The sequence below is a fragment of the Protopterus annectens genome, chromosome 9.part0 (genome assembly GCF_019279795.1).
Source record: "Protopterus annectens isolate FY-2018-M chromosome 9.part0, PAN1.0, whole genome shotgun sequence".
NCBI lineage: Eukaryota > Metazoa > Chordata > Ceratodontiformes > Protopteridae > Protopterus > Protopterus annectens.
This window is the reverse complement of record NC_056743.1, coordinates 453,205,883-453,231,014: the sequence shown is the minus strand read 5'-3', so window position 1 is coordinate 453,231,014 and position 25,132 is coordinate 453,205,883. Positions and strand designations below refer to the sequence as shown.

At 40.2% G+C, this 25,132-nt stretch overlaps 1 protein-coding gene across 3 annotated transcripts in view; it reads right to left on the bottom strand.

Annotated features, from left to right (window-relative positions):
- Positions 1–25,132, bottom strand: part of ANK1 (ankyrin 1) — a 1,899,552-nt gene that overhangs the window by 1,192,954 nt on the left and 681,466 nt on the right. For all 3 annotated transcript variants that reach the window (XM_044082993.1, XM_044082990.1, XM_044082992.1), the window contains exons 7-8: positions 22,430–22,528; positions 16,313–16,411 (exon numbers count right to left, since the gene is read on the bottom strand). In XM_044082993.1, the coding sequence (XP_043938928.1) occupies positions 16,313–16,411; positions 22,430–22,528 (198 nt within the window). The remainder of the gene's footprint in view (positions 1–16,312; positions 16,412–22,429; positions 22,529–25,132) is intronic.

Here is a 25,132-nt window from a genome sequence, read left to right as displayed (position 1 = left end):
ATTAAACCCACAGTTAGGACAGCTGTTTAATCTTAGCCTCACCTCAGGATACGTACCCAAGGAGTGGCGCACGGCGACTGTGGTCCCACTTCATAAGGGCGGTGCCTCCACAGACCCTGGAAATTACCGCCCCATTAGCTTGACAAGCCTTATCTGCAAAGCCATGGAGAGGATCATAATGGAACTCATAAATAAAGACATAGGGAACTTGCAGACTTTGGATCCAACCCAGTTTGGCTTTGTCAAAGGCAGATCCTGCCTCTTAAACTTGGTTGACTTTTTCGAGACAGTCACCAAGGCCATTGATGAGGAAAGGCAGTCCATACAGCCTACATCGACCTGGCAAAGGCCTTGACACAATACCCCACTCAGGTATCATCGAAAAACTCATCAGCTTGAATGTAAACCCATACATCACAAGATGGGTTGCAAACTGGCTAAGTGACAGAACCCACAGGGTCAGAGTTGCTGGAGCCATGTCAGACTCAAAGCCTGTCACAAGTGGTGTCCCACAGGGCTCAGTCCTGGGTCCACTCTTGTTCGGCATCTACTTTTCTGAAGTACAAGCAAACACAGGAGGGTTATGGCTGACAAAGTTTGCAGATGACTGCAAACTGGGCGCCATAGTCGAAAACACATCTGACACAGATATCCTCCAGAAGGGCCTCACAGAAACGGATAACTGGTGCCAGAGCCATGGCCTGAAGTTAAACGCCAAAAATGCATAGTCATACCCTTTGGGAAAAACAAGGTTACCCCTAGCTACCATATAGGTGGCAATCCACTGAGCACAGAAAAAGTCATCAGGGATTTGGGGACCCAAGTTGACAGTAGCCTTTCGTTTGACACTCATGTTGCTAAAGTAGTTAGGAAAACCTTCTATATCGCCCACCTGATCATGAAGGGATTCACATCTAGATCAAGGGAGGTCATCGTACCCCTGTACTCATTACTCATTAGACCTATGATTGAGTACAATGCCCCGTTCGCAATGTATCTGACCAGACACCTGCTGCAGCTTGAAAGGCCCCAAAAGTTCCTCACCAAAAGGATAAAGGGTCTCAAAAATATGTCTTATGCTGCCCGACTGAAAGAACTCCAGCTCTATTCAGTCTCATACCGCTTGCTCAGAGGTGACCTGTGCCTGACATATAAGGCCATGTCAAACCCAGATTTGATGAATATGCTTCACCTCAAAAAATCTAGATCCCTCAGAACCACAAGGACGGGAGACTTAAACCTTGACACGGTTATAAATAGAATGTGCTGGAGGGACAGATTCATCACCCAGAGACTCCCTATGCTGTGGAACAAAATCCCGGTACATGTGAGGCAGAGCACCTCGCTGGCCTTGTTCGAGAGGAATCTTGACCAATGGATGGGAGATCGCAGATATACCCCAGGGATTACTTCAGTGTCACTGCTTGACAGAGGCACAGAAAAATGATAGGCATAGTTTTTATTCAAACTAAAGGGGTGGCGAAAGCCACATAACTATGGGCTTGGCTTATAAATGCCCTTGGGCAGATAGCCTAGTATGAACCTATGAACCTATGAACCTGGATATGTACAGTAAGTAGTTAGTATTTCCTCTTTTGTGATGACCATGATTTCAGACGTAGGATATATAACCAAATACAATCCAGCTAAAGGTTTGGTCTGAAGATGATGTGTTAAGATGCACATACACTAGAGATGATTGTGGCTTTTCTGTTCTAGCAATGCAGCATTTAACTACAAATCTTATTCTTCCATTTCTCCAGGTTCTTAAATATATAATATCCGTTCCCAAGTCACTGCTTTTTCTCTCTCATACCAGCTATCTTCACTGTCAAATGAAGTTGTAAGTATCTGCTTAGGAAAATTAATTCCATTTGTACATCTTCACTTTAATTGCAGTACAGCACACTCCTTTCTGGCTTTTGAATATCTATCTAATCTAATATGTTCCTGATCTTTTTCATAAACAAATCATAATATCTGCAGATATATGGAAATATTTCACTGTTAGTTTTCAGTCATTGTTCTAGATCTTGAAAATGAATTACAAATCATGGCAGCAAAATAAACTAGATAAAGTGAGCCACTATAAATACTGGGAAAAATTGTAAAGGCAGACTCCTACGTTCCTCATCTGTGGGGTATCCGATCTCTGCCACAACAGTTTTCTAGTGAAAATGCTGAAGTAAACAAGTAAGCCAGCAGCAGGCTATTCATAACGACACAAACACATCATGATCAGAGTTGCACTTCCTTTTTTAATTTCTCCAAATCTTTTGGGTTTCTAACAGCATGACAGGAATGGACCCCATTCCTAAGTCGAAGTGCAATTAAAGTTCATGAAATTAATATTGTTTCACTCTCTGATGTTAGACAAAAGTGCTCTTCGCAGCACATGCAATATGCCCAGTAATGACTCCTGCAATTCGTACAGAGTTACATGTATTGGTAACATATCTAAATATGATTGTAGACTCTTTTTTTTTTTTTTATAAGACTCATTGCTCCTAAATCTACTGGAACTATCTGGGTATCTTTCTTCCACATTGCTCTCATTTCTGCTTGCAAATCCTAATATTTTATGACTTTGTGTTTCTCTGTATGTAGGACAGTGTAGTCACTGGTTGTGGCAATTTCACTGATCAATGCTACTTTGGTCTTCTTTTCTTGGACCACTATATCCAGTTTTCTAGCATCTATCTTTTGAACTGTTGGTAATGGATGATCCCATGTGATGTAAACTTCATAATTTTCTATGATGCTTTGTGGCTTAAGTTTCCAGTGTTCTTCAGCCCCTTCAGTACCATAATGTTTGCACAATTCCCAGTGCAGCAGTCTTGCCACATTATTATGCCTTTCAGTATACAGTCCTTCTGTTGTTAGTATGTCGCAACCAGCAATGAGGTGTGTGAATGTTTCCAATTCTGTTTTGCAAAACCTACATTTGTCTGTTTCTCCAACATGTTCAATGGACTTTGTAAACCAACGTGTACGCAGCCCACTATCTTGTGCCGTCAATATTAACCTTTCATAATTTGGTTTGAATTCACCTCTCCTTAACCATTCCTGCATTCGTTCCTGATCAATATGAGGTTCTTCCAGAAGTTTTCCATACTTGCAACTATATTTATACATTTTCCACATTTCTTGCCTTCTCATCTGGCCCTTCACCTTATATTCTTTCTTTTGTTTTTTGGCACATTCCGTTGCACCTGTTTTGTTTATCTACTTCTGGTCTGATTTCCATTCCTGCTTGACGCCAATATGCTTCTGCTAAATTAAGCAGAGAAGTCATCTTAGATTTATTCTCCTTATGTTTCAAAACTTTCACTACATTTGGGTCTTGTGAGATCAGCAGATATGTATGGAGTCCCACAACTGCAGATCTGTACGTGTAATCAATTTCAAGGAGGCCCATCCCTCTTTCCAAATGGGGAATATATAATCTTGGTATGCACTGATTTTTATAAATCATTTGGTGAGCATGAAGCATAGGTTCATAGGTTGGTACTAGGCTATCGGCCCTAGGGCCTATACAAGTCTAGCCATAACAATTCCCAGGCTATTTCTTCCCACACTATTTACTTCCCTGGACCCCTGTCTATCAGGGCGACTGACATGATCCCCGGGGTGAAATTCCTATCTCCCATCCAGTCGTCAAGGTTCCTTCTAAAGATGGCCACAGAGGCAGTCTGCTTGACATGTATGGGCAGTCTGTTCCAGAGTCTGGGGAGTCTGTGGGTCAGGAACCTGTCCCTCCAGCATGTTTTGTTCATTGTGATGACAAGGTTTAGATCCCTGGAGCATGTGGCTCTGAGGGATTGAGATTTCTTTAAGTGTAGCATGTCCAACAGCTCTGGGTTTAACATGGCCTTGTATGTTAAGCAGAGATCGCTTTTGAATAGACAATATGTGACAGAGTATAGCTGGAGTTTTTTTAGACGGTCAGCACAGGGCATCTGCTTTAGGCCTGTGATTCTTTTAGTAAGGTATTTCTGCGGCCTTTCCAGTTGTTGCAGATGTCTTTAGAGGTACATATCAAATGGGGTGTTGTATTCTATAACGGGTCTAATGAGGGATGAGTACAGTGGGACAATGACCTCCTTATTTCTGGATGAAAAGCCTTCAGTGATGAGGTGTGCCATATAGAAGAATTTCCTGACTGTTGTGGCGATGTGGTTATCGAAGGTGAGACCACTGTTCATCTGTGTCCCTAAGTCTCTTATCACACTTTTTGTGTTTAGTGTACTGCCCCCTATGTGGTAATTCACAGGTACATGTTTTTTCCCAAAGGGGATAACTATACATTTCTTGGCATTGAGCTTGAGCCCATGGCTCTGGCACTAAGCATCTGTTTTTGTAAGGCCCTTTTGTAAAATATCCACATCATTTGGGGATTCAGTAATGGCTCCCAGTTTTGCAGTCATCTGCGAACTTTGTTAGCCAGAGTCCCTTAGTGTTGGCCTGTACTTCAGAGAAGTAGATGCCAAACAATAACGGTCCCAGGACTGAACCCTGAAGTACTCCACTTGTCACTTGTCTGGAGCTGGATTTGGAGTCAGCTACTTTTACAGTGTGGGTTCTGTCAGTAAGCCAGTTGGCAACCCATCGAGTGATGTAGGGATTAATGCCCAGCTTAGTAAGTTTATCTATGATTCCAGAGTGGGGGAATGGTGTTGAAGGCCTTGGTGAGGTCCAGATAGGCTGTGTGGACCGCCTTACCCTCGTCCACAGCTCTGGAGACTGATTTGAAGAAGTCAGTCAGGTTTAGGAGACAATATCAGCCCTTCACAAACCCAAACTGGGTGGGGTCCAGTGTTTGAAATTTGCCAGTGTCTTTGTTTACAAGTTCCATGATAACACGTTCCATGGCCTTGCATCCTTCTTATTTTCCTATCTAATCTATCCAACACATTTTGGGGCCAGTCAGTCACTCCAAAGTTGTAAGTTAGGACAGGAAGAGCAAATTGGTTTATAGCCTGGATTTGTTCCTAGATGTCAATGCTGTTTTCAGGATTAATTTAAGTCTTCTAAAGTACTCCTTACTAAGTTTTATTCACATTTGTTCATGTTTTATTGTTGATCCTTTATCAATTCCCAAATATTTATATACTCCCTCTTGCTCAAGTTCTTTTATATCACATTCTTTTCCCAAACTGATGTTTTCTTGGTGCTACAGTTTTCCTGCTTTAAAGGTTGCTTTTGCACACTTACCAAGATCAAATGACTTTCTTATATCATCTGAAAAAGTTTTGACAACTTACAGTTGTAATTTCAGTTCCTCATCTGATGATCTATATAGTTTCAAATCACTGACAAAGAGAAGATGAGAAGTCTTTACACTATGTTGTTTTCTAAGAGCCAAATTATAGCCATGGCCTAAGCTGATAAGTAGACAGCTTAATGGGTTAAGGGCAAGGCAGAATAGCAGCAGTGACAGAGCTACCCTGGAATATCCCCTTTTGAATTTTTATCCCTGGAATAATAATTTGTCCTTTATTATGGCTTAATTACAAAGTGGTCCTCACTGTTTCCTGGTCACTGTAATGTCGTCAGTCAGTGTGGGGTGTATCTTATACATTTTTAAGCACTCTTTTATCCATAAATACTAGATACTATCAAGTGCTTTTCTGTAGTCAATCCATGTCGTACTTGATTCTTCCCCTTTTTGCGGTTCTCCACTATGACTTTATTTAACAACAAATGATCCTTTGTGCCATATGACTTTCTTTTATTGCCCTTTTGTACTACTGCCATAATTGAGTTTTCTTCTAAATTACTATAGAGTCTGTCTGCATCAATTCCAGTACATAGTTTTTACATCGTCGAAAGGCAAGTTATTGGTCTATATAATTTTACTTCCAGGTTGAGCAAAATGATGTGCAATAAGTCATCAGTCTCATCAAAATACTGTCCTGACAAAAAAGACCAAAATAAACTGTAAAGTCAGCAGTATTCTCATATTCCTAGCTAAGTGAATAAAATGACCTACTCAGTGGTATCACTGGCTGCAGCCCCTTAACCTGGTACAGTACAAAAAGGCTGTCACCAGTCAGGTACTCTTTCCTATTTTGAACTAGTTTCTACTGGGGTACAGTAAAGATGAATCACATTCACTTACCTCAGCCTACAGTACAGCCTGCACATCTTCTATGGATTAATTTGCCCCACGTCTATATACCTGATTGCACTCACAGTACATAAGCCATGGTTTACGTTTGAGCTCCATGCATTAAGAAGGACTGGAAAAAAGCTCTAGTGGCAATATGCTTGCCTTTTGTAAAACACGTTTCAAATGGGCAAGCATTAAGACAAGTATGAACTAAAAATATATATTAAGAATATGTTTCTGTCCATGGATATACCAATTGTGGACAACTGACTGGCTATGATTTTACAAGTGGCAGATGACTGTACAGGGTAGCTTGTCTTGCTGCCTAAAAGTCTGTCTCCTCTGTAAAATTCCATCTTAAGTTCTGCACTTAATCCGGCTTCACTTAGGAAGGACTGAGGTATTGCCAGGGGCTGATGGTACTTTGGACTCTTTGTATCAAGATGAATTTCATTTGCTTGACCGTCAGTAATTTATTTGCTTGGTTTCAAGCTACAACATATGCATTCTAAACCCATGTTCGATCCATTTGGCTACAAGTCAATCTTTTCTTCTTCTCAAGTGTGGTAACTTTCTATATTCACTAAAGTATGCCTTAGTAACCCCAACACTCAAGAAATCCACATTAGATGCTGATGATCCTGACAGCTACCAACAGATCTGAAACCGTCCATTTGTCAGTAAGGCTCTCCAGAAGACGACATATGTGCAGCATAATTCCGAGATCAAGGAATATAACATCGGGGTGTCATTTCCACCAGAATTTGGGATGAGACACAGAAGGGGAACTGCCTTTTTTAAAGCTATGGGTAACCTCCTAGTGGGCAGAAATAAATATGACTGTTTGATATGGTCCCCTCTAATCTCAGCAACATTTGACAAGGTTGACTATGGAATACTTTTGTTGCAACTGCACAATTACTGAAGATTCCCCAGAGGCGTCCTAGTCCTAATCTGCTTCCTAAATGTCTGGCTGTTGACACTAAAATCTGTTTTACATGCTGCCGTTGGAAGAACTCATTTTTCAGGAGACCATGGCATTATCACTGCTATTCTAATGATGTGCATCCCTACTTCTCCTTGTCTCAGGATATGAAAATCCCATTAATGGGTCCCCTCAAATTTGGTATGGTATAATCCGTGGTAATATATACTTATCAACCATGGAAGGGGTAAGACCAGTCTATAATCAAATGGGATAGGTTAGTTTGAGCATAAAAATGGAAACTGGCTAGGCTTACAGTGGTTCACAAGGGCCTAGTACTTACCTCGGAGCCCATGAACTGTGACTGTTTTAAACATAACACATCTAAGACAGTCACCGCAGTGATACATGATATGTTTGGAAAGACTACCTGTCTGCCTCCCTAAGCAATTCTTACAGGGTTACAGACACAAAGTTATCTGAGCCTGAAAGCAGTATTCACAGATATAGTCTGAAATGCATAGATCAGCTAGATGGGAGAAAAAACACTATGTACTTCACAAAATGTAGACCATGTTACTGTACTCCCAAACTTTGTGATACACATATGATAGAATGGTACAGGAAGTGCTGTATTTTGAGGAAGGGAGTCACCGGAAAAATTTCAGACTGATTGCCATGTTACATTGATGATGATATTCAGCATAATCTGCCCGGGCAACAATATTAGCTTAAAAACACATCCAACAATTCCAAAGTTAAGTATTATACAGTTGTGTAAATACCAAAGTTCCACTTGCACTACTGTGCACTCAATCCACACCACACAACCAGTCACAATACTTAGGTATGTGTGTCAACCCAATATCAACCAACCATGCTGTGATCATTAACAGGTCACCTGATATAATGATATGCAAATGAAAGCGTCTTAGTATACATCAGCAGTAAGGGGATAATGCTCATGAATTATACCTGCTCATATCTGCAGAGCAGCTAAGCAACAAAAAGACAGGTATAACCTGCTTCTTTTTCCTCAAATCACACCATTATAATTTATTCAACACTTAGCACTATTTTTAATGTTAACCTAGAAGTCAAGCTGAAGCAACTATGTAATACCCTTTGCAAGCCTGCCCAATATTGAGATGGAGGGGCTTACTATGTCAACCCTTCCTGACACATAATTACTGATGTACTTTTGTCCACGGCATATCATTAGCATGATTCTCTTTTATGAAGAGAACTAATATGCAGACTGGTTCACCATCTACTGTGCAGTCACATTATTTATGAGACTGGGCAAAATATCTGTGAAGCTTCCTCACAAACTGAGTTACTGTTGATAACAAGCTCACATTAAGATTGATGCCTGCTGCTACAAAGTCCTTCTGCTACCATCTAAGAAACACAGCCAGGACTAAACATCTTCTGTCAGAAGATTAAGCCATGGTTATTCAAGCCTTGGTTTTGTCCCATTTGGATTGCTACAATTTTCTGTACCTTGCATTTCTATGTAATAGAACAAGCCTGACTGAGCCTAGTTCTTGATTCCATTGCTGAACTTAATTAACTTGTACATCACATCACTATTATATTATCAGGATCCTGCAGTACGTACGCTGTATACCTGCTTGTTTATGGATTATAAGATACTCAAGCTGGCATATTTTGCCCCACTTGAATCTTGGTATTCTCACTTGAGGAATTTCAGTCCTACTGTCTAGCATGTTCTCTCCTTTGTCATGTTCGGACTGCTGCTATTTTCAAGAGCAACACCTGATTTATTTGGAATTTGGTCTATTTTTAAAAGGCTCCACACACCTGGAACTTATTATACAGCTGACTTGCTTGAATTCACATGGGTGAGCTTCTAGCATTCTAATCCAAAGAAATGTTCTTTGATGTGAAGTGGTCCTATCTCGCCTTCATTCTGTACTTGTGGGTTCGGAACAAATCCTTGGTTCTGACTGGGCTGATTACAAAAGCTTGGGTTTTTCTAGATGGTCTCTAACAAGGTCGTAGCTCCCTATCCCATGATGCTCTATGCCATTCCCCAGATCTTGTTTTCCGCTAAACAGATCAGGCGTCTTTTCAACTGGCTCTGGCTAAGTTAACTTTTGAATTTATGTCATACATTCAAACCTTCTACTCTTCCTATAAAGTCTTTATAGCTGTTACTCTATTAGTCATTTGACTTTGTTAGCCAAAAAAAGAAGAAGAAGAAGAAGTCACAGTATTAGGCTGTATCTGTTACTTGCTGTTTCCTTTTGGGCCATCGTTTGTCATAAGGCCCAAAGTTTCACCCCTATCCCGGCCTTTTCTGTGTGTATGGATTTTAAATTACAGTCTTAGCATCGTGCTGTGTTTTACTTATTAGTTTATAGGAATTTCTAGAGTTTTTCTGTACAGGGGTTTAGTTGTATCCTCGTTAAATAAAGTTAGAGAGTGACTAAACCCATTTGAGTTAGAGGGCTTTATTTCTGTGTGGTGTGCATTTGTTCTGTATTAAAAAAAAAAGGTTTGACCCTCTTTTTCAGAGTCAGCTCATTTAATTTAGAGAGCAACTCGGCCTCCTTTCAGTTGGAGAATTTTTTCCTGTGTGCTGTGCTTTTGTTCTGGAAAAAAAAAAAAAAAAAAAAAAAAAACGGGAGTTTCTGGTGTTTCTTCTGTTTTCCCTACCTAAATAGCTCATTTAACTTACGAGACTTTTTTAGGCTTTAGATTCCGCTGTTGTTGATTTGTGCTGATTTTGCTGATAGTATGTCTAAGCAATCAAAGGACACTAAACCATCAGGGTTTAAAAAATGTGCTAACTGCTCTCAAAAGTTGTCTTTAACGGGTAGTCATACTGAATGTGTCTATTGCCTTGTAGCAGTACATTTATAGGAGTCATGCTCCATATGCCATTCATTTTGTTCAAGGGTTCTTCTTGAAAGAAAAAATAAACTTATACTGAGAGGGTTGTTAAAGACTTCTTTTTCGGAATCCTTAGAAAAAGGTCAGAGCGCATTAAATAAAACCTCTTCCCGTCCTTCTAGATCTGAGAAGTCAACTAAAAGGTCTTCGTCTTCTTCAGACCAATCTGAACCTTCAACTAAAATTTAAAAAATGACCTCAATTGGACGCGAAATCCGTTGGGCCAGAAAAACCTTCTACCTCAGCTCCTCTTGTTTTGGAGCTGATGGAACTAAAGTAGCCAGTATCTCTGATTTTAAGATCACCTATAATACAGAGGTTGAGATCTCCTGTCCCCTTTTCTCAGTTCTCCAGGAGTTTGGCAGATGAAGATGTGGATCGTGTGGTGCAGAAGCTCTTAAGTACACTGGCATTAGCCAAATTTTTGTTGGAACCGACCCAGTAGGCTTCGGAGCCAAGTGGACCTACCCCTTCACTATCTGTTCCTCCTCTGACCCATCTCAGGGCCTTGGAGCTAGAATGCATGGAGTTGATAGTTTTGGAACTGTCGGAGCCAAGACCTGCTTCAGGATCTATGGCTCTAACTTCTGCTCCAACTTCCTTGGTGCCATCTGAGCTCGAAGAGTCTAGGAGCTGATGCTCTCCAGTCAGGTACGGGGAACACGGTCTGATCCAAACTTGCCTTTCGGAGCTTCAGCGCGGGTGAGCTCGGCTCCTACATCAGCTTCACACCCAACCCCCTTGGTGCCGGGGAAGCCTCTTGGCCGGTGTCTGACTCAGCACAACTGATTCCACACAGACGTGGAGACCCAAGGCCTCAGGATGCCCCAGTGGGTGAACCCTTCTCTTCACCAGAATGCCCTTCTGAAGAGGTCCCTCACAAGAGATTATGCAAGAGGAAGCATATGGACTTCCCCAGATGAGTCGATCACATCAGACACAGACCTCAATGAGTCAGAAGGGTTTCCACAGTTGCCTCTGAGGATGTCTTCTTTGCAGACATCCTAGAAATCATTATGCAGAGAGGCGGCTGGAAGCCCATCAACACTTCTGATGATAAGTCTGTCTACCTGAAAGCCTTTGGGTCTCGGCCTTCTGCCACTTGGGTGTCTCTGCCTTTCGACAAACTTATGGATTAAGTTTGTCAAAAGGCGTGGGAGTCTCCAGGCTTAGTGGAGTCTGTCCCCTGCAGCGAAATAAATTCATCACTTCCCCTGAGGATAAAACCTTCCTTACAAAAGGTGTTCCAGTAGATGCTATGGTGGTAGTGGCGACCACCAAGGAGGAGTTGTCGGAAACGTCCTCTTCTGTCCACTTCCCAAACAAAGAGTCACGTACGCTGGACAGATATGGAAAGTACATGTTTTCTTCAGCGACCTTTACTCTCAGGTCCCTGAAATATCTTGCACACTTCACCAGGTTACAGAGAGATCTCTTGAAGGAGCTTAGATACTCTCCATGGCTCAACAGCTGCTGGGGTACAAGATAAAGTGTCCTACCAGCTCTACACCTTAAATTCTGTAGTTAACTCATCCATGAGGTTCGTCTCTTATGCAGCCGATGGAGCGAGTAGGTCAGCAGCTTCAGGAATTTCCCTTAGGAGACATTCCTGGATGTGCTTCTGTAACTTTGTGGAACCCTGCAAGTCATCCTTCGTTAACGCCCCCTTCGATGGCTCATCCTTGTTCGGACCTAAGGTCAAAGACACACTAACCAGGTGTGAACAGGAAAGAAAACCTCTCTCTGTCATTGGAATCCATTTTTCCACACCTTCTAGGCCTTGCCCTAAAGGCCAAAAGGGAGGAAAAATGTGGTTTTGAAAATCCCAGAGAGTTTTTCAAGATACACATGGTGAGCCTTCCACCAGGCGCAGAGGGGGAAGCAATAATGGAAGATACCGGTCACACGGCAGAGGGGATCTGCAAAACCATAGCGACAGAGAATCCTACTTTGGTAAGCCCTTTCAGAACTCCTGAAGGGAGGCACATCTGTCCTTGTTGGAGGCAGTTGGGGGTCAGTTATCCTTGTACCCAGACACCTGGCTAAAAATCACAAAAGACAAGTGGGTGCAAGGTATAATATCCAGAGGTTACTCCATACCCTTTTCAATCTCTGCCCTGTGTATAAAAAAAACTTCCAGATGTTCCACCCAGTTAAAGGAATCAAGCAACCCTAAAAATACTCAAGTTGCTAAAAAAAAAAAAAAGAGTCATCCAATCGGTCCACGCAGACCAGATAGGATCCAGGACTTACTCAAGATTCTTTAAAGGGGACTTACTCAAGATTCTTTTTAGTTATGAAGAAAACAGGGGACTGGAGACCCATACTGGAGCTCAGCAGACTAAACAAATCTGTAAAAAAGACAAAGTTCCGAATGGTTACACTGCAGTCGATACTTCCCTTTCTGGGAAAAGACAATTGGATGTGCTCTATAGACCTCCAGGATGCGTACTATTACATAAAAATGGACAGGCCATCCAGGAGTCATCTGCGCTTTCGGCTGGGAGCCACTCAGTATCAGTTTCGAGCTCTGCCCTTTGGTCTCACTACAGCCCCAACAATGTATGGCAGTAGTTCAGGATTCCGAGTGTTTCTATATCTAGACGGCTGGCTCCTAACCACCACCACCAAGCATCTTCTAACAGAAGCAAGAGACACCATTCTGACATTTTGTTCTCATCTAGGGATGATAAACTATGAAAAATTTGCCTTATTGCCATCTTAACATATCGTTTTTATAGGCGCAGATTTAGACATTACAACAATGATGGTAAACCTTCTACCAGAGAGGGTACAAACCCTTTGACTGCAGGTTCTAGACTTTCTTTTTATAAGACTCAAGCAAGGACAGTTATAAAAGTACTAGGCACCATGGCAGCAGCAGCAGCAATAAACTTAATTCCCTTAGCACGGCTGCACATGAGAATTCTACAGTGGCTGCTCTTCACTCAATGGTCCATGCAGGAACTTCTGATGTCGCACCAGATTACATTAACAGAATCTTGCAGGAGAGACTTTCGTTGGTGGCTTCACTCTGATCAAGTGACTTTAGGTTGACCTTCTGTTCTTCCACAACCAGTTGCCACAGTGAAAATGGATACTTCCCAGATACGGTGGGGGGGCATTATCAGGGAATAATGGTCCAAGGCACTTGGCAGGATCATGAGTCCCACTTGCAAATCAATGTCCTACAGATGAGAGCGGTGCTTCTTGTGTTGCAGGCATTCCAGGACTCTCTTCCACTAGGAACGATTGAGATCCAAATGGACAATATGTCAGGGGTAAGGTATATAAACAAACAAGGAGAAACTAGATCTTACCCCCTTTGTCAAGAAGCCCTGAGAGTATGGCAGATGGCAACCTCCTCTCAACACTTTCTAGTAGCAATGCATATCCCAGGGAACCCCAACGTCATAGCAGACAAACTCAGCAGAGCAATACTGATGCCTCACGAGTGGTCCTTGAAACAAGAGACAGCGAAAATGATTTTCTGAAAATGGGGCCAGCCTTGCTACGATCTTTTTGCCACATCCATGAATGCCAAATGAAAGGGATGCACTTTACACGATTGGCCCCTGGGTCTCTTCTACGCCTTCCCTCCCTTTCAATTAACACCCAAAGTTCTCCAGAAAGCCAGTGTATTGGGAAGGACCTTAATATTTATAGCCCCCTGCTGGCCTTGTCAAATTCCATTCCCCTTCTTGAGGCCTCATCTTCAGGAGAAGCCTTGGATTCTGGACCCAGTGCTGGACCTTCTGACCCATCCATCAGGAATGCTACAGCCAACTCTTCAAACCCCCAGGTTGACAGCTTGGCTTCTCCAATTCCAAACATAGCCAGGCTGCCTAACATTTCAACTTCAGTGCAACATATCCTGATTTCTTCTCACAAAGTTTCTATGAGAAGATTATATTTCAGCAGCTGGAAAAGATTTTCCTCCTGAGCCTTACAAAATCATATTCACCCTTTTTCCGCATCTGTATCTTCTATACTGGAATTTTTAGTAAAACTTTTTAATGAGGGAGCAGCTGCAGCTACTATTCAAGTACAGTTAGCAGCAATCTCTAATTTCCATTTTGGAGGAGGGGGACCAAATGTTATGTTCCAAAGACTTTGTAAATCTTTCTTGAGAGGTACTAACCTGTTAAGATCACCAATTAAACCATCTCTTCCTCCATGGAACCTAAATTTCATATTATCCTATATAATTCTACCATCCTTTGAACCTGCATCATCTTGTGACTTGAAGTTCTTAACCTGGAAGACAATTTTCTTAGTGGCTATCACTTCAGCTAGGAGGGTTTGGGAATTAAAAGCATTATCTATCAAACCTCCGTATATGTTGTTTCACAATGACAAAGTTTCACTTCACACAAACCCATCTTTTTTTACCAAAAGTATGCTCAGAATCAAACTTAAATCAGTCTATAGACTTATCAGTGTTTTTCCCCAAGTATGGCAATAAGCAGAATACATGTTACACCAACTTGATGTACATAGACAGTTACGTTTCTATTTACATAGAAGAAAAGACTTTAGAAAGCCTGATCAATTGTTTGTATCCTTTTCAGATGGCAAGAAAGGAGCTTCATTAGCAAAAAACACTCTATCCAGGTGGTTGTCAGACTGCATCTCATTTACCTATCAGTCAGTGAATAAACAACTTCCAGACAAAGTAAGCGCTCATTCTACTAGGGCTATTTCGACCTCTTCTGCCTTTCGGACAAAACTGCCAATTGATACCATTTCCAGGTAGCAATGTGGGCAAGGCCTCATATCTTTATCACTCATTACAAAGTGGATTTGGCCTCCAGGGACAGGGCCTCTTTTGAGTCCACTGTTCTGAAGAATGTTCTCCTGTAAGCCACCCAAGAAAGATGGTGCTAGGGACACTGTCCCAGAAGTACAGAATGAAGGTGAGACAGGACAACTTCACATAAAGAAGTTATGTACTCACCATGAAGTTCCATGTGAGTTGTCCATCTCACCTTCAATTTTACGTCCCACCCTCCTAGCCCCAGCTTTTTTTGTTTAAAAACTGGAGGATCGAGAGATTACTATTTGGCATCTAATATTCTCTGACCTTTTTCGTGGCTTATAGACTAATGAAGAAATTTTTATATAAGCATATTATTATACCAGCAAACAAGATCTGGGGAATGCCCTAGAGTATTATGGGATAGGGAGTAAGCCATGAGCTAGTTGGAGACCTCGAGCTTTTGTAATTGGCCGAGTCGGAACCGAGGATCAGTTCGAAACCCACAAGCACAGAATGAAGGTCAGATGGACAATTCACATGGAACATTATGGTGAATACATAACTTCTTTTTTCTCAGCACTGGAAGCTCCTTTGTGTTTGTAAAATGTGTATTTTCATTTTAATACATTGAATTCATTTTATATGACTATTAATTGGCATCTGCAACTGTGATACCAACCCCAACCAGACCACTGCTTTATATTTGTGTTTTTTTTTTTTTATACCAACTAGTTTTATTGCAATAGGCTTAGCTATAAAAACTTGAACAAATCTGAGTATGAATTTGATTTTTATTGTGCCAAAAACAGGGCGGCCATGGTGGTACACAGTTAGCACTGTCGCCTCACAGCAAGAGGTTCTCTAGTTTGATTCTCGGCTGGGGTGCGCCTTCTGTGGGGAGTCTGCATGTCCACCCTGCAGTCATATGGGGTTCCTCAAGCATTATAAAGACATGCAGTAGGTGAACTGGATACACTAAATTGGCCGTAGGTGCAAGCGTGTTTGTGAGTGAGTGAGTGAGTGAGTGAGTGAGTGAGTGAGTGAGTGAGTGAGTGAGTGAGTGAGTGAGTGAGTGAGTGAGTGGTACAGATGAACTACACAGCAGGGCTACCCACTCAGCTGTGTAAACCTTGGCTCCAGATGTGCAAAACGGGAAAAAGGGGTTGAGGATGGATGGATGGAAAGCCTTGGAGATAGTTTGCAGGCACTGCATTTAAGTGTCCAGATAGTTTACATTTGTATTTGTATACACCGATAATTCCCATTGAACATGCACAGTGTGATCATTGCCATTCAGGAATTTATTAAGTAGCATCACATGATAAGATATTTCCAGGCATCAATATGATGCACAAATACCACAATTACCAATGACACAAAATCATATCTCAGTCACTAAAGCATTAAAAAGTAATGCAAACAACATAGCAATGGGAACAGCTGAGTAAACAAAAAACTTCTAACAAACAAGGACAAGATAAGACTGGTTGGAGTACATTCTAAAATTGGTAACTGCACCTCCACTAAATTTATACTATCCAACACAACACTGCTTAATGACATCTGTTATGATGCTATGTTCCGTCTCTTGCTTTACCTTTGTTATTGCATCGATATGGGCACCTCTGTCCAGCAGTAGCTGTACCATGTTCACATTCCCCCTTCGAGAAGCTATGTGAAGCGGTGTGATGCCATTCTAGAATAAAATAAAGTAAAACAATCATAAGACAGTGTGCATTTTCCCTTGGCAGTAGCATTATGACTGTACATTTTACTTTCTAAGCTAAACTGCTGGCGCTCATCTTTAGATGTGATCTAACATCACAAAGATTAAAGTCTGACTTTTGCATGGTCTCACACACCTGAAAAGTGAGTGTTTGAGAGCACTTGTATACAGTTTTTAAGCTTTGTGGATAAATGGAAGAACTGACTCTAAGACAGAGCATGTACAGCATAGCTCCCCAGTATACATGTACTCCTTCCTTATAGATAAATAAGTGATGACAGTTAATCAGACATAACCGGATTTATATGACCATGTCACAAAAGCCTTGATGCATGCTATAACCATAGACATAAGCCATACATCCATCTAGGATGCCTGACTGGGGGTATGAAGGTAACAGTTAGATGTCTTATACCAGAAGCAATATCAGAATGGTTGAAAAGATAATGGTTCCTCATAATAAAATCTGGTGGTCATGCACAGAGAGAACATAAATAAAAAATGTTGGAGTGGATGTTGACACAATCACAAGTTGCCTGAATCTCTGTTTCATGCCTTTGACTGTTCTGATTGCCAGTGGCAACACATACTCCCAATACAGTAAACTGCATACTTTGAAGTTAATAACAAATTCAATATGCTGAAAATCTATAAGTAACAGCACTGTAAATAATACATTTCCCCAAACTATCTTTCCAGTGATTGATTTTTCACTGTAACTGAAAAGAAAGAATGTATTTCAGTTTGCGGATAAAATTGTTTGGGTTTTTCTAAAACAGAATATTACACAAGCACAGACTGCTTCAAGAAATTAACAATTACAACCTGATTTAAATGTGTCGTGGTATTACACCAATCACGTCAGAATTCTTGTAGGGGACCAAACTGAAGCAGTGCCTCATGGTCCACCTGGTCTGCTTAAATGACTTCCTGTATAATAGCATCAGTAATGCCTTGCAACATTTAATGACTGTGATACAAGTGATGAAGTTTCACTACAATTGGATGCAATTATAACCCCAGATGAGTGATTAAAGCTAAGTCAAAACCACAGCTGTCTGCCAAACAATAGTAATGGACAATACGTAGGGTACCAGGCAGGCTATGCTTATAATTATATGTCAGTAAGTGATTAAAACTGATTGTACAGCATAAATCAGCATTGAGTTTAAGTGTAAAATGTTCCATTAAAGGTTAGAAGCCAGGGTTTCTTTTAAAGAAGGAAATAGGTGTAGAATATTAATGCAGTTTATAAGACAGGGCCTGCAGCGCACTTTCTCTCTCTCCATGTAAACATTTGACATAGACTTGGTGCACGTGTGTTTCTCTTCATTTTATAAATGTATACAAATGCTCCCCTACTGAAATGTTGGGGCTTGCAATTTAAAGTCCTGTCACACTAAATAAAAAGACCAAATTCCAGGAGAAGAGTGAGTATTTAGCATCAAGCTTGTCATTTATATTTGTATTTTGTAGTTGGTAGCCCCCCCCACACCCCCTCATGTGAGGACAAAGTCTGTCTGTAGAACTTACACATACCAACTCTGAGATCACTGTGCATTTGGAAAAAAGGACTATTCTATTAGCTCTGTGGAATACTACTGCAGAAATCTGCAAGCCTGTAAGAGTGCGGTTGCTTGAAAATTTAGACAGCAAATGTCATTACAACTGGTAATTATTGTCAAGGTGAGAATTACTGTATTTTCATTTAAAAACATAACAGAGCATGCCAGAGAAACACATTAAAATGTCTGGCAACGTAGTACAAAAGTTTGATGCTATGAACTGATAACAAAATTAATCCTGTAATCCCTGCTTTGATACCCCTAGTCTTGATTTGTTAAATTGGTGACTTGGAGCAACCCACTTAACCAGACGGAGCTCCTGAGTTACCTTAAAATAAGATCTATGTGTGCCAATAGGTGGGATTAACAAGTAAAAAAATAAATAAATACATTTTCAGAAGATTTAAGTCAACCATTAAGGTAGTAACCTTTCCTAATTTCTGACTCTCATATGTTACATCACCCCAGGTACGCCTTCACCACCAAGATTATTACCCATTACCTCCTACTGAAAGCATCCTTCGAAGGCATCCTATCACTTATCTACCATGACATAATACCTTCTCTTTCATCTTATAAAACATTGCCAGTAATCGCCCTTCCATACTACTCCACTGTAAACTAACTTCCCTCTTGTAATCCACCACAACCAGGTCTTTTCTTATGTCTTCTAATGAAAATAAATTCAAGGGGCTGAATGTTTCTTCTTAAGAATACTGTTCTGACCTTGGCCAACTATGTGGCATAGTGGAATAAAGCTCTCACTAAGTAAAAGTCAACCAGAATTCAGCTAACAGCTTGGATGCCTACAGAAGATGGCCATCGAAGATGCTAGTGAGTGGACACTGCAGGTTCACCATTACTGGGCGGGGAAGATAGCTCTGGTTCACCATAATGTTGACACCCAGTGGGAGCACTAGGTGTTCCATCAGTGGAATTCCAAGTCAGCTAAGCTCAGGATACCATTGTGCATTCACGCGAAGTAGTTAGGGGGGAAACTAATCTTCCCCCTTCCTTCTCGTCCCTCCTTCATGTTCCAGATGACCTCTTCATAATTTCCTGAGTTGATCCTATGCACCCATATCATGCCGTACCTCTCTAATAAGAACAGCATTAGCTACCCCATTTTTATCGATCCTCTCCATTCCATTCACCTTTCCGGCAATTTTATTCTGAATACCTTCCAGCAACCGGATATTCTTTGTGTAGCTTCAAAAACTCCCACAGTATGTAGGGTGTGACCTGACCAGTGCCTGATATAGCTGAGGCATTACCCCCTTTATGTTTTTCTTTCTGATGCACCTCAGCATTCTGGAGGCTAATATGAGTTCCCTCTTACTCTGTTCCTGTTGGTCCAGTTCTTGACTGATCAACACTTACAGATCTGTTTTATGCTCTGCTGTTACTGATTAACACTCCCCATCTGATATTTCACACTATGTTTCCTGTAGCCCAGGTACAGTGCTTTGCATTTTTCTGCAATGAAATTCAACTGCCATCTTTACTGTCACTTTTCAGTTTTTCCATCTTTCCTTTGACTCCCCTATTATCAATTACTGCTATCGCTAACATTGTGTCATCAGTGAAAAGGCTCAGTCTCTTCTCTGTTCACTAAGACAAAACATGTCTGAAACAAACACACCAAAGAGTTTTAAACCCAGGACTGACCTCAGAATTGCTCGTCTGGTCACTTTCTTTATTCCTGACATTGTCTATTTCAAATCCTACTATATCATACATTTAACCATACAACAATTCAAGTACTTGTTTTTGGTCCAGCCTTGAAACCCATCAGTTTTCCAAGCAGTTCCATCCAAGTCACAGCAGATCATATCTACCAGTACTCAGTTGTTAAGTTCTCCAACCATACATCTCAAACTCTTAGGACAAGAAATGTAGAAAAAGACAAATGTAATGAGGAGACAAAGGCCTCAAAAAAGGGACAAATTTTCAATAATGCTCTTATAAACTTAGAAAGTTGATAGAATAGCATATTTTAACTAACAGGCATTTTCTGAAGTATATGAACTCTGAATCTGAAATGTCTGTCATTCTTTAGTGACTTTAGTCCTCTGTGATTGGCCAGAAAGCAACACATATTATGAGGAACAGACCAAAAATACAGTGCAGAAGTCTGGACATTCTGTGAAAATTGGGATAGTTGAGAGTTAAGACTGAAATAATACAGTCAAAAAAGTAGATTCAGCTTCCCAGACAGTTTCTTCTGGCTAACAGCTCATGTTAATTTGTGTTATCCTCTAGGGAACGAATCAGCATTTCCAAAGGCCTGTCTCTGTAGCATTCACTCCACTGCAGTTATGTTAACTGGCCTGAGGTTCCCTGAATTTAAACTAATGTAAACTACTATGCCCCCAAAGAAGGGTACTAACACAGTTGCCTTCTTCCAGTGCTCACTGTTACTGTCTTGCAATCCGCAAAAAATAACATGTTAAAAAATTCAATCTGGGAGGTCTGTTAACAGACCAGCTAGATTCCTGAGGACCCTTGGAGGTGGTCCATCTGGTTTTCATGATTTAACCTATCTTAAGGATATCGACTGTCTCACAGTTTACTCTCCTCTATCCTGGTGTCTGGTCACTGCTCTGCCCACTCTATATCCGTCATTCCTGAAGTCAATAACCAGTCACGCTCCTATCTCAGTCTGTGTTGTCAATGGGCCTAGCTTCCATGAAACCAGCAAATCCAACATCCCCTCCCCTCCTCTCCTACATCACTGCCTGCAAATCCACTATTTTGTTACCTAGGGTCCTTGTGCTGTATTAGTATAACCCTAGCCATGATCTGCATTGTGTGACACTTTTTTCCTTCATTCTACTACCCAAGTACCTTTCCTCCCTTCTGATTCTGTGACATGCTTTCCTCCTTCTAGTTTAATCCTGCAGTTATCAGGCTAGATCTTACCAGCCTACATATGAATCACAAAGTTCCCTGTAAGCTTAGATGAAACTTATTTCTGCTATAGTGCTAATCTGCCTAATGGGCCTCTAACCATTCTCCTTCAATTTCCAAGCTGTTTGCCCCCTTATCCACTGCTTCAGGCTATTATTATGGTCCTCAGTCCTCTCTTTTCCCTGTGTACCAGCTGCTGGTATAGCTGGCACTTATGGCAATACAACCTCCAACTCATTACTTTGTATCTCCTTGCTACCTCCCAGGCCCTGACTGCAAAATCTGCTGTTTCTTCTGCTAGGTCACTGGTGCTGACATGTCCACAACATGCATCCATCCTCTCCCTTGGTGGTTGCCTTTGTAATTTCCTCCCAAATCTCCCAGTTTCATAATAATTTGGTCTCTCCTAGATTTAACAAAGTATGTTTTGTATAAAAGCAAGGATTTTATTTTTTACGAGTTGCATCCTCTACCCAGCAACCCTGTGAAAATATAAAGGCCAAATTTTAAATTAAGAAAGCATTAATTATAGTTTAAGATCCTATCAGCCTTCACTGTCATTGTTTACAATGTTAAGAAAGTCATATAATTTACTTTTGCTCCTAAGGTGCTCCTGAAAATAAGTCCCTTGCTTCCCAAAGGACAGCTCCCATTCACATTAAGTTCCTCCCCCCTCTTCTGGATGTATACCTGTTACGATGTAACAATATTGTAGTGATACTGCATCATTTTACAAGTCAATACTGCTTTCAGCTGCTGAAATGAAATTTACATTTGAATCACTCTCCCTGGAACTTATAATAAACCTCTGCAAGATTAAACACATGGCTTCATAACACTCTGCTAAAGGAAATTCTTATTGTCCTTCGTCAAACTAATGCTATAGAGATATATCTTTTAAACAAATGCATTCACAAGTATGCAAGATGAATCTGCTATAGATAAATTTATTTCACTTATCGGTACATCTGGCAACTTGCACAAACACAAAATAGATCATTATGGTCTGGAAAAATAAGCTTATGCACAATTGTGATTCACAGTTTCACTGAGTTCTATTATTCTCACTTTTCCAAAAGGGCATACTCTCCTAATTGCATTATAAATAAAAATTCAGAGAGATTTTGGTAATGACTAATGACCATGAAATAAAGAGTCTTTGTAAGTTTGGCTTGACTGTACACCCCCAACTATGGCAAACAGTAATAACTATAAAGGCACTTTCCACCATACAGAAGGATTTACCTCTGAAATATTCATTATAGTAAAAAAAAGTGTAAAACAGAAATGGAAGGGAGTTCTGTGTTTCTTCTATAGAACACTGGACAGATAGTATTTCTCTGATCTGGGACAAACCACACTTATTTCCCCCTCATTCAATCTTAATCTAACAGATCGCCTTCTTAAGGACACAGGATGGCCAAACAGTTTAGATAAACTAGTATTCTGAAAGACACAATTTGACTGATGTTTGGAATGGGATTCCAGACATTTCGAGATTACTCTTTCCTACCTTTGGTGTGAAATTGACATTGGCTCCTCGATTTATCAGTAAATGGGCAACGTTCATGTTCTCGTAGTGAGCGGCAATATGAAGTGGTGTGAAACCAGTCTGAAACACAACAAGGAAGAGTTACTGCAGAGTACAAAGGCTACATATCCGCGGCATTAGATGCTTAAAAGAAATTAAATTGAAATTATTAGTGATTTCCATATATTTATAAAATAACCAATGCAATTTAATAATGCTAACAGGTAAACATTTAACCCTTCAGTGTTCAGTAAAGTCATTAAAATCACTGCCAGCAAGAAACATTAAAAGATCTATTTCTAACACTGCATTCATTTACATTTCTCAAATGTATTACTTTAAAAATCAATGAAAAAAATACTAGAAAAAGTACCCCTTTACATTACTTACCTATCAATAGTGATCTAATCTCCAACCCAACCAGTGTATTTAAATATATGAAATTACAAAACTAGTGCAAACAGTAACACAATTTTATCATCAGATAAGCCAAAATGTGCATAGTGAACTAAATCGTTTGTTATATTACAACCGATGATCCTAACGCATTTACCAAATCTGATTTTCCAAGACACATTGAAATAGCTGAAAAGTTAGATGGTAGATTTCGCATACACTGCTGTCATCAGAGTTGTAGAAGAGCATCACATCTTACATTTACTAGTTCACCAGTTTAATGAAATGTTTTAAATAAGCTTATTGGTCTCGTAATTGTGACAGCTTTTGTATCGTAGTCCTCTCTTACACTGGATCTCAACCCTGTAAGGTTAACCCATCTAACACACAAATGCTATTTCCCTGTACAAGTGCAAGATCCTCTGGGCCTACATTTTTGCACCTCAGTCAGTACTTTTGATGTGTGTTTAGGGGAATTTGTAAGCCCTTCACTTTTAGCTCTAACGACAATGAATTTGGTACTTATATGACTTCATACCACTCAATTTATTAACAAAATGAATGGGGGGGGGGCAAAAATAGGAACAATTTTTAAATATTTCTCTTATAAAGCTAGAAAGTTAATAGAGTAATAGGTTTTGTATCCACATCCATTTTTTCTGAAGATTATGAAATCTGAGACTTAAATGTCTGTCATTATTTAGCGACTTCTGTCCTCAATGACGTGGAAGTAAATTACAAATTTTATGAGTAGCAGATTAAAAATATGAAGCTAAAATCTGGACATTCTCTGAAATTCTGGGCAGTTGAGAGGTATGTATGACTGCTGGAGTTCTAATGATTCAGTTTCTGTCAACCCTAAAATTCATGTGAACACGGTTGGCCACCAGTTCTGTTTTTATCACTGGAGTGTGTTTCTGTGAATCCGTAAGGACTTACCTAAATGTCTGTTTCCACCTCTGTAAGAATTTATATTTCGGTGACTATACAGGTTGCTACCTGCACTTTGGTTTCCATGAATGTGCAGGGCACCATATATACTTACATCTCCACACGTAGTTTCCTATACTGCCATGCCAATCAGAACAGGAATATACATTTCCATGAATGTGTAAGACTCTAGATTCCTACTAGGAGGTTTCATCTCTGTGAGTCTACGAAGCTATATGATTTGCATTATGATTTAACACATTCTGCTTCTGTTTGTATCGCATGCCGAGCATTACGTCACATGTGAGCTATATCATAAATAATTGTGTTGCAATTTGCTTAACATGTCTCCATCGTGCTTGCATTGTATATTCTGCATTATGTTATACTATCTCTGTTTGCCATTCTGGTTAACAAATATTAAATGAGTAAATAAATACAAACAATTTCTGTTTGTATTGCAGTTTATATTTCTCTGAATGTATAAGCTCATATACCTCTGTTTCTAATAACAGAAGAGTGTATAAGTGCATTGAATATACAAATACCTATGTAGAATTATATTTCTCCACAAACTGAGATATATGCTTCTGTGACCTGTACCTGCAGTTCTGTCAGTACAAAAGTTACACTTATCTTAATGTGTAATAACTTGCACCTCTATTTCTACTAGTAGAGAAAGCCACATTTATTGTTTGGCAAGGCTCAGAATTCATTTTTGTTTATGAAAACAAAATCATAACTTCCCCTGTGGCTTCATTCTTTAATATCACTGCATTAGCACTTTGTGCCACAGGGAAAGTTATGATTTTGTTTTCATAAACAAAAATGAATTCTGAGCCTTGCCAAACAATAAACGTGCAATGCGACTATTTACTATAACTTGTGCAATGCGATTATTCACTATAAAACGTGCAATGCGACTATTTACTATAACATGTGCAATGCGACTGCTATAAAACGTGCAATGTGACTATTTACTACAAAAATAAGACTACTATAAAACGTGCAATGCGACTATTTACTATAAAACGTGCAATGTGATTGTTTACTATAAAATGTGCAATGCGACTGTTTACTATAAAACGTGCAATGCGACTATCTACTACAACATGTGCAATGCGACTATTTACTATAAAACGTGCAATGCGACTGTTTACTATAAAACGTGCAATGCGACTATCTACTACAACATGTGCAATGCGACTATTTACTATAAAACGTGCAATGCGACTGTTTACTATAAAACGTGCAATGCGACTATTTACTTTTCATTCATTTTCTTCCTTCTCTTTCCTTCCTTTCCTTCTTTTTTGGGGATATTCACAATATGGAGCATTCTGACTGCAGTTACTTGCA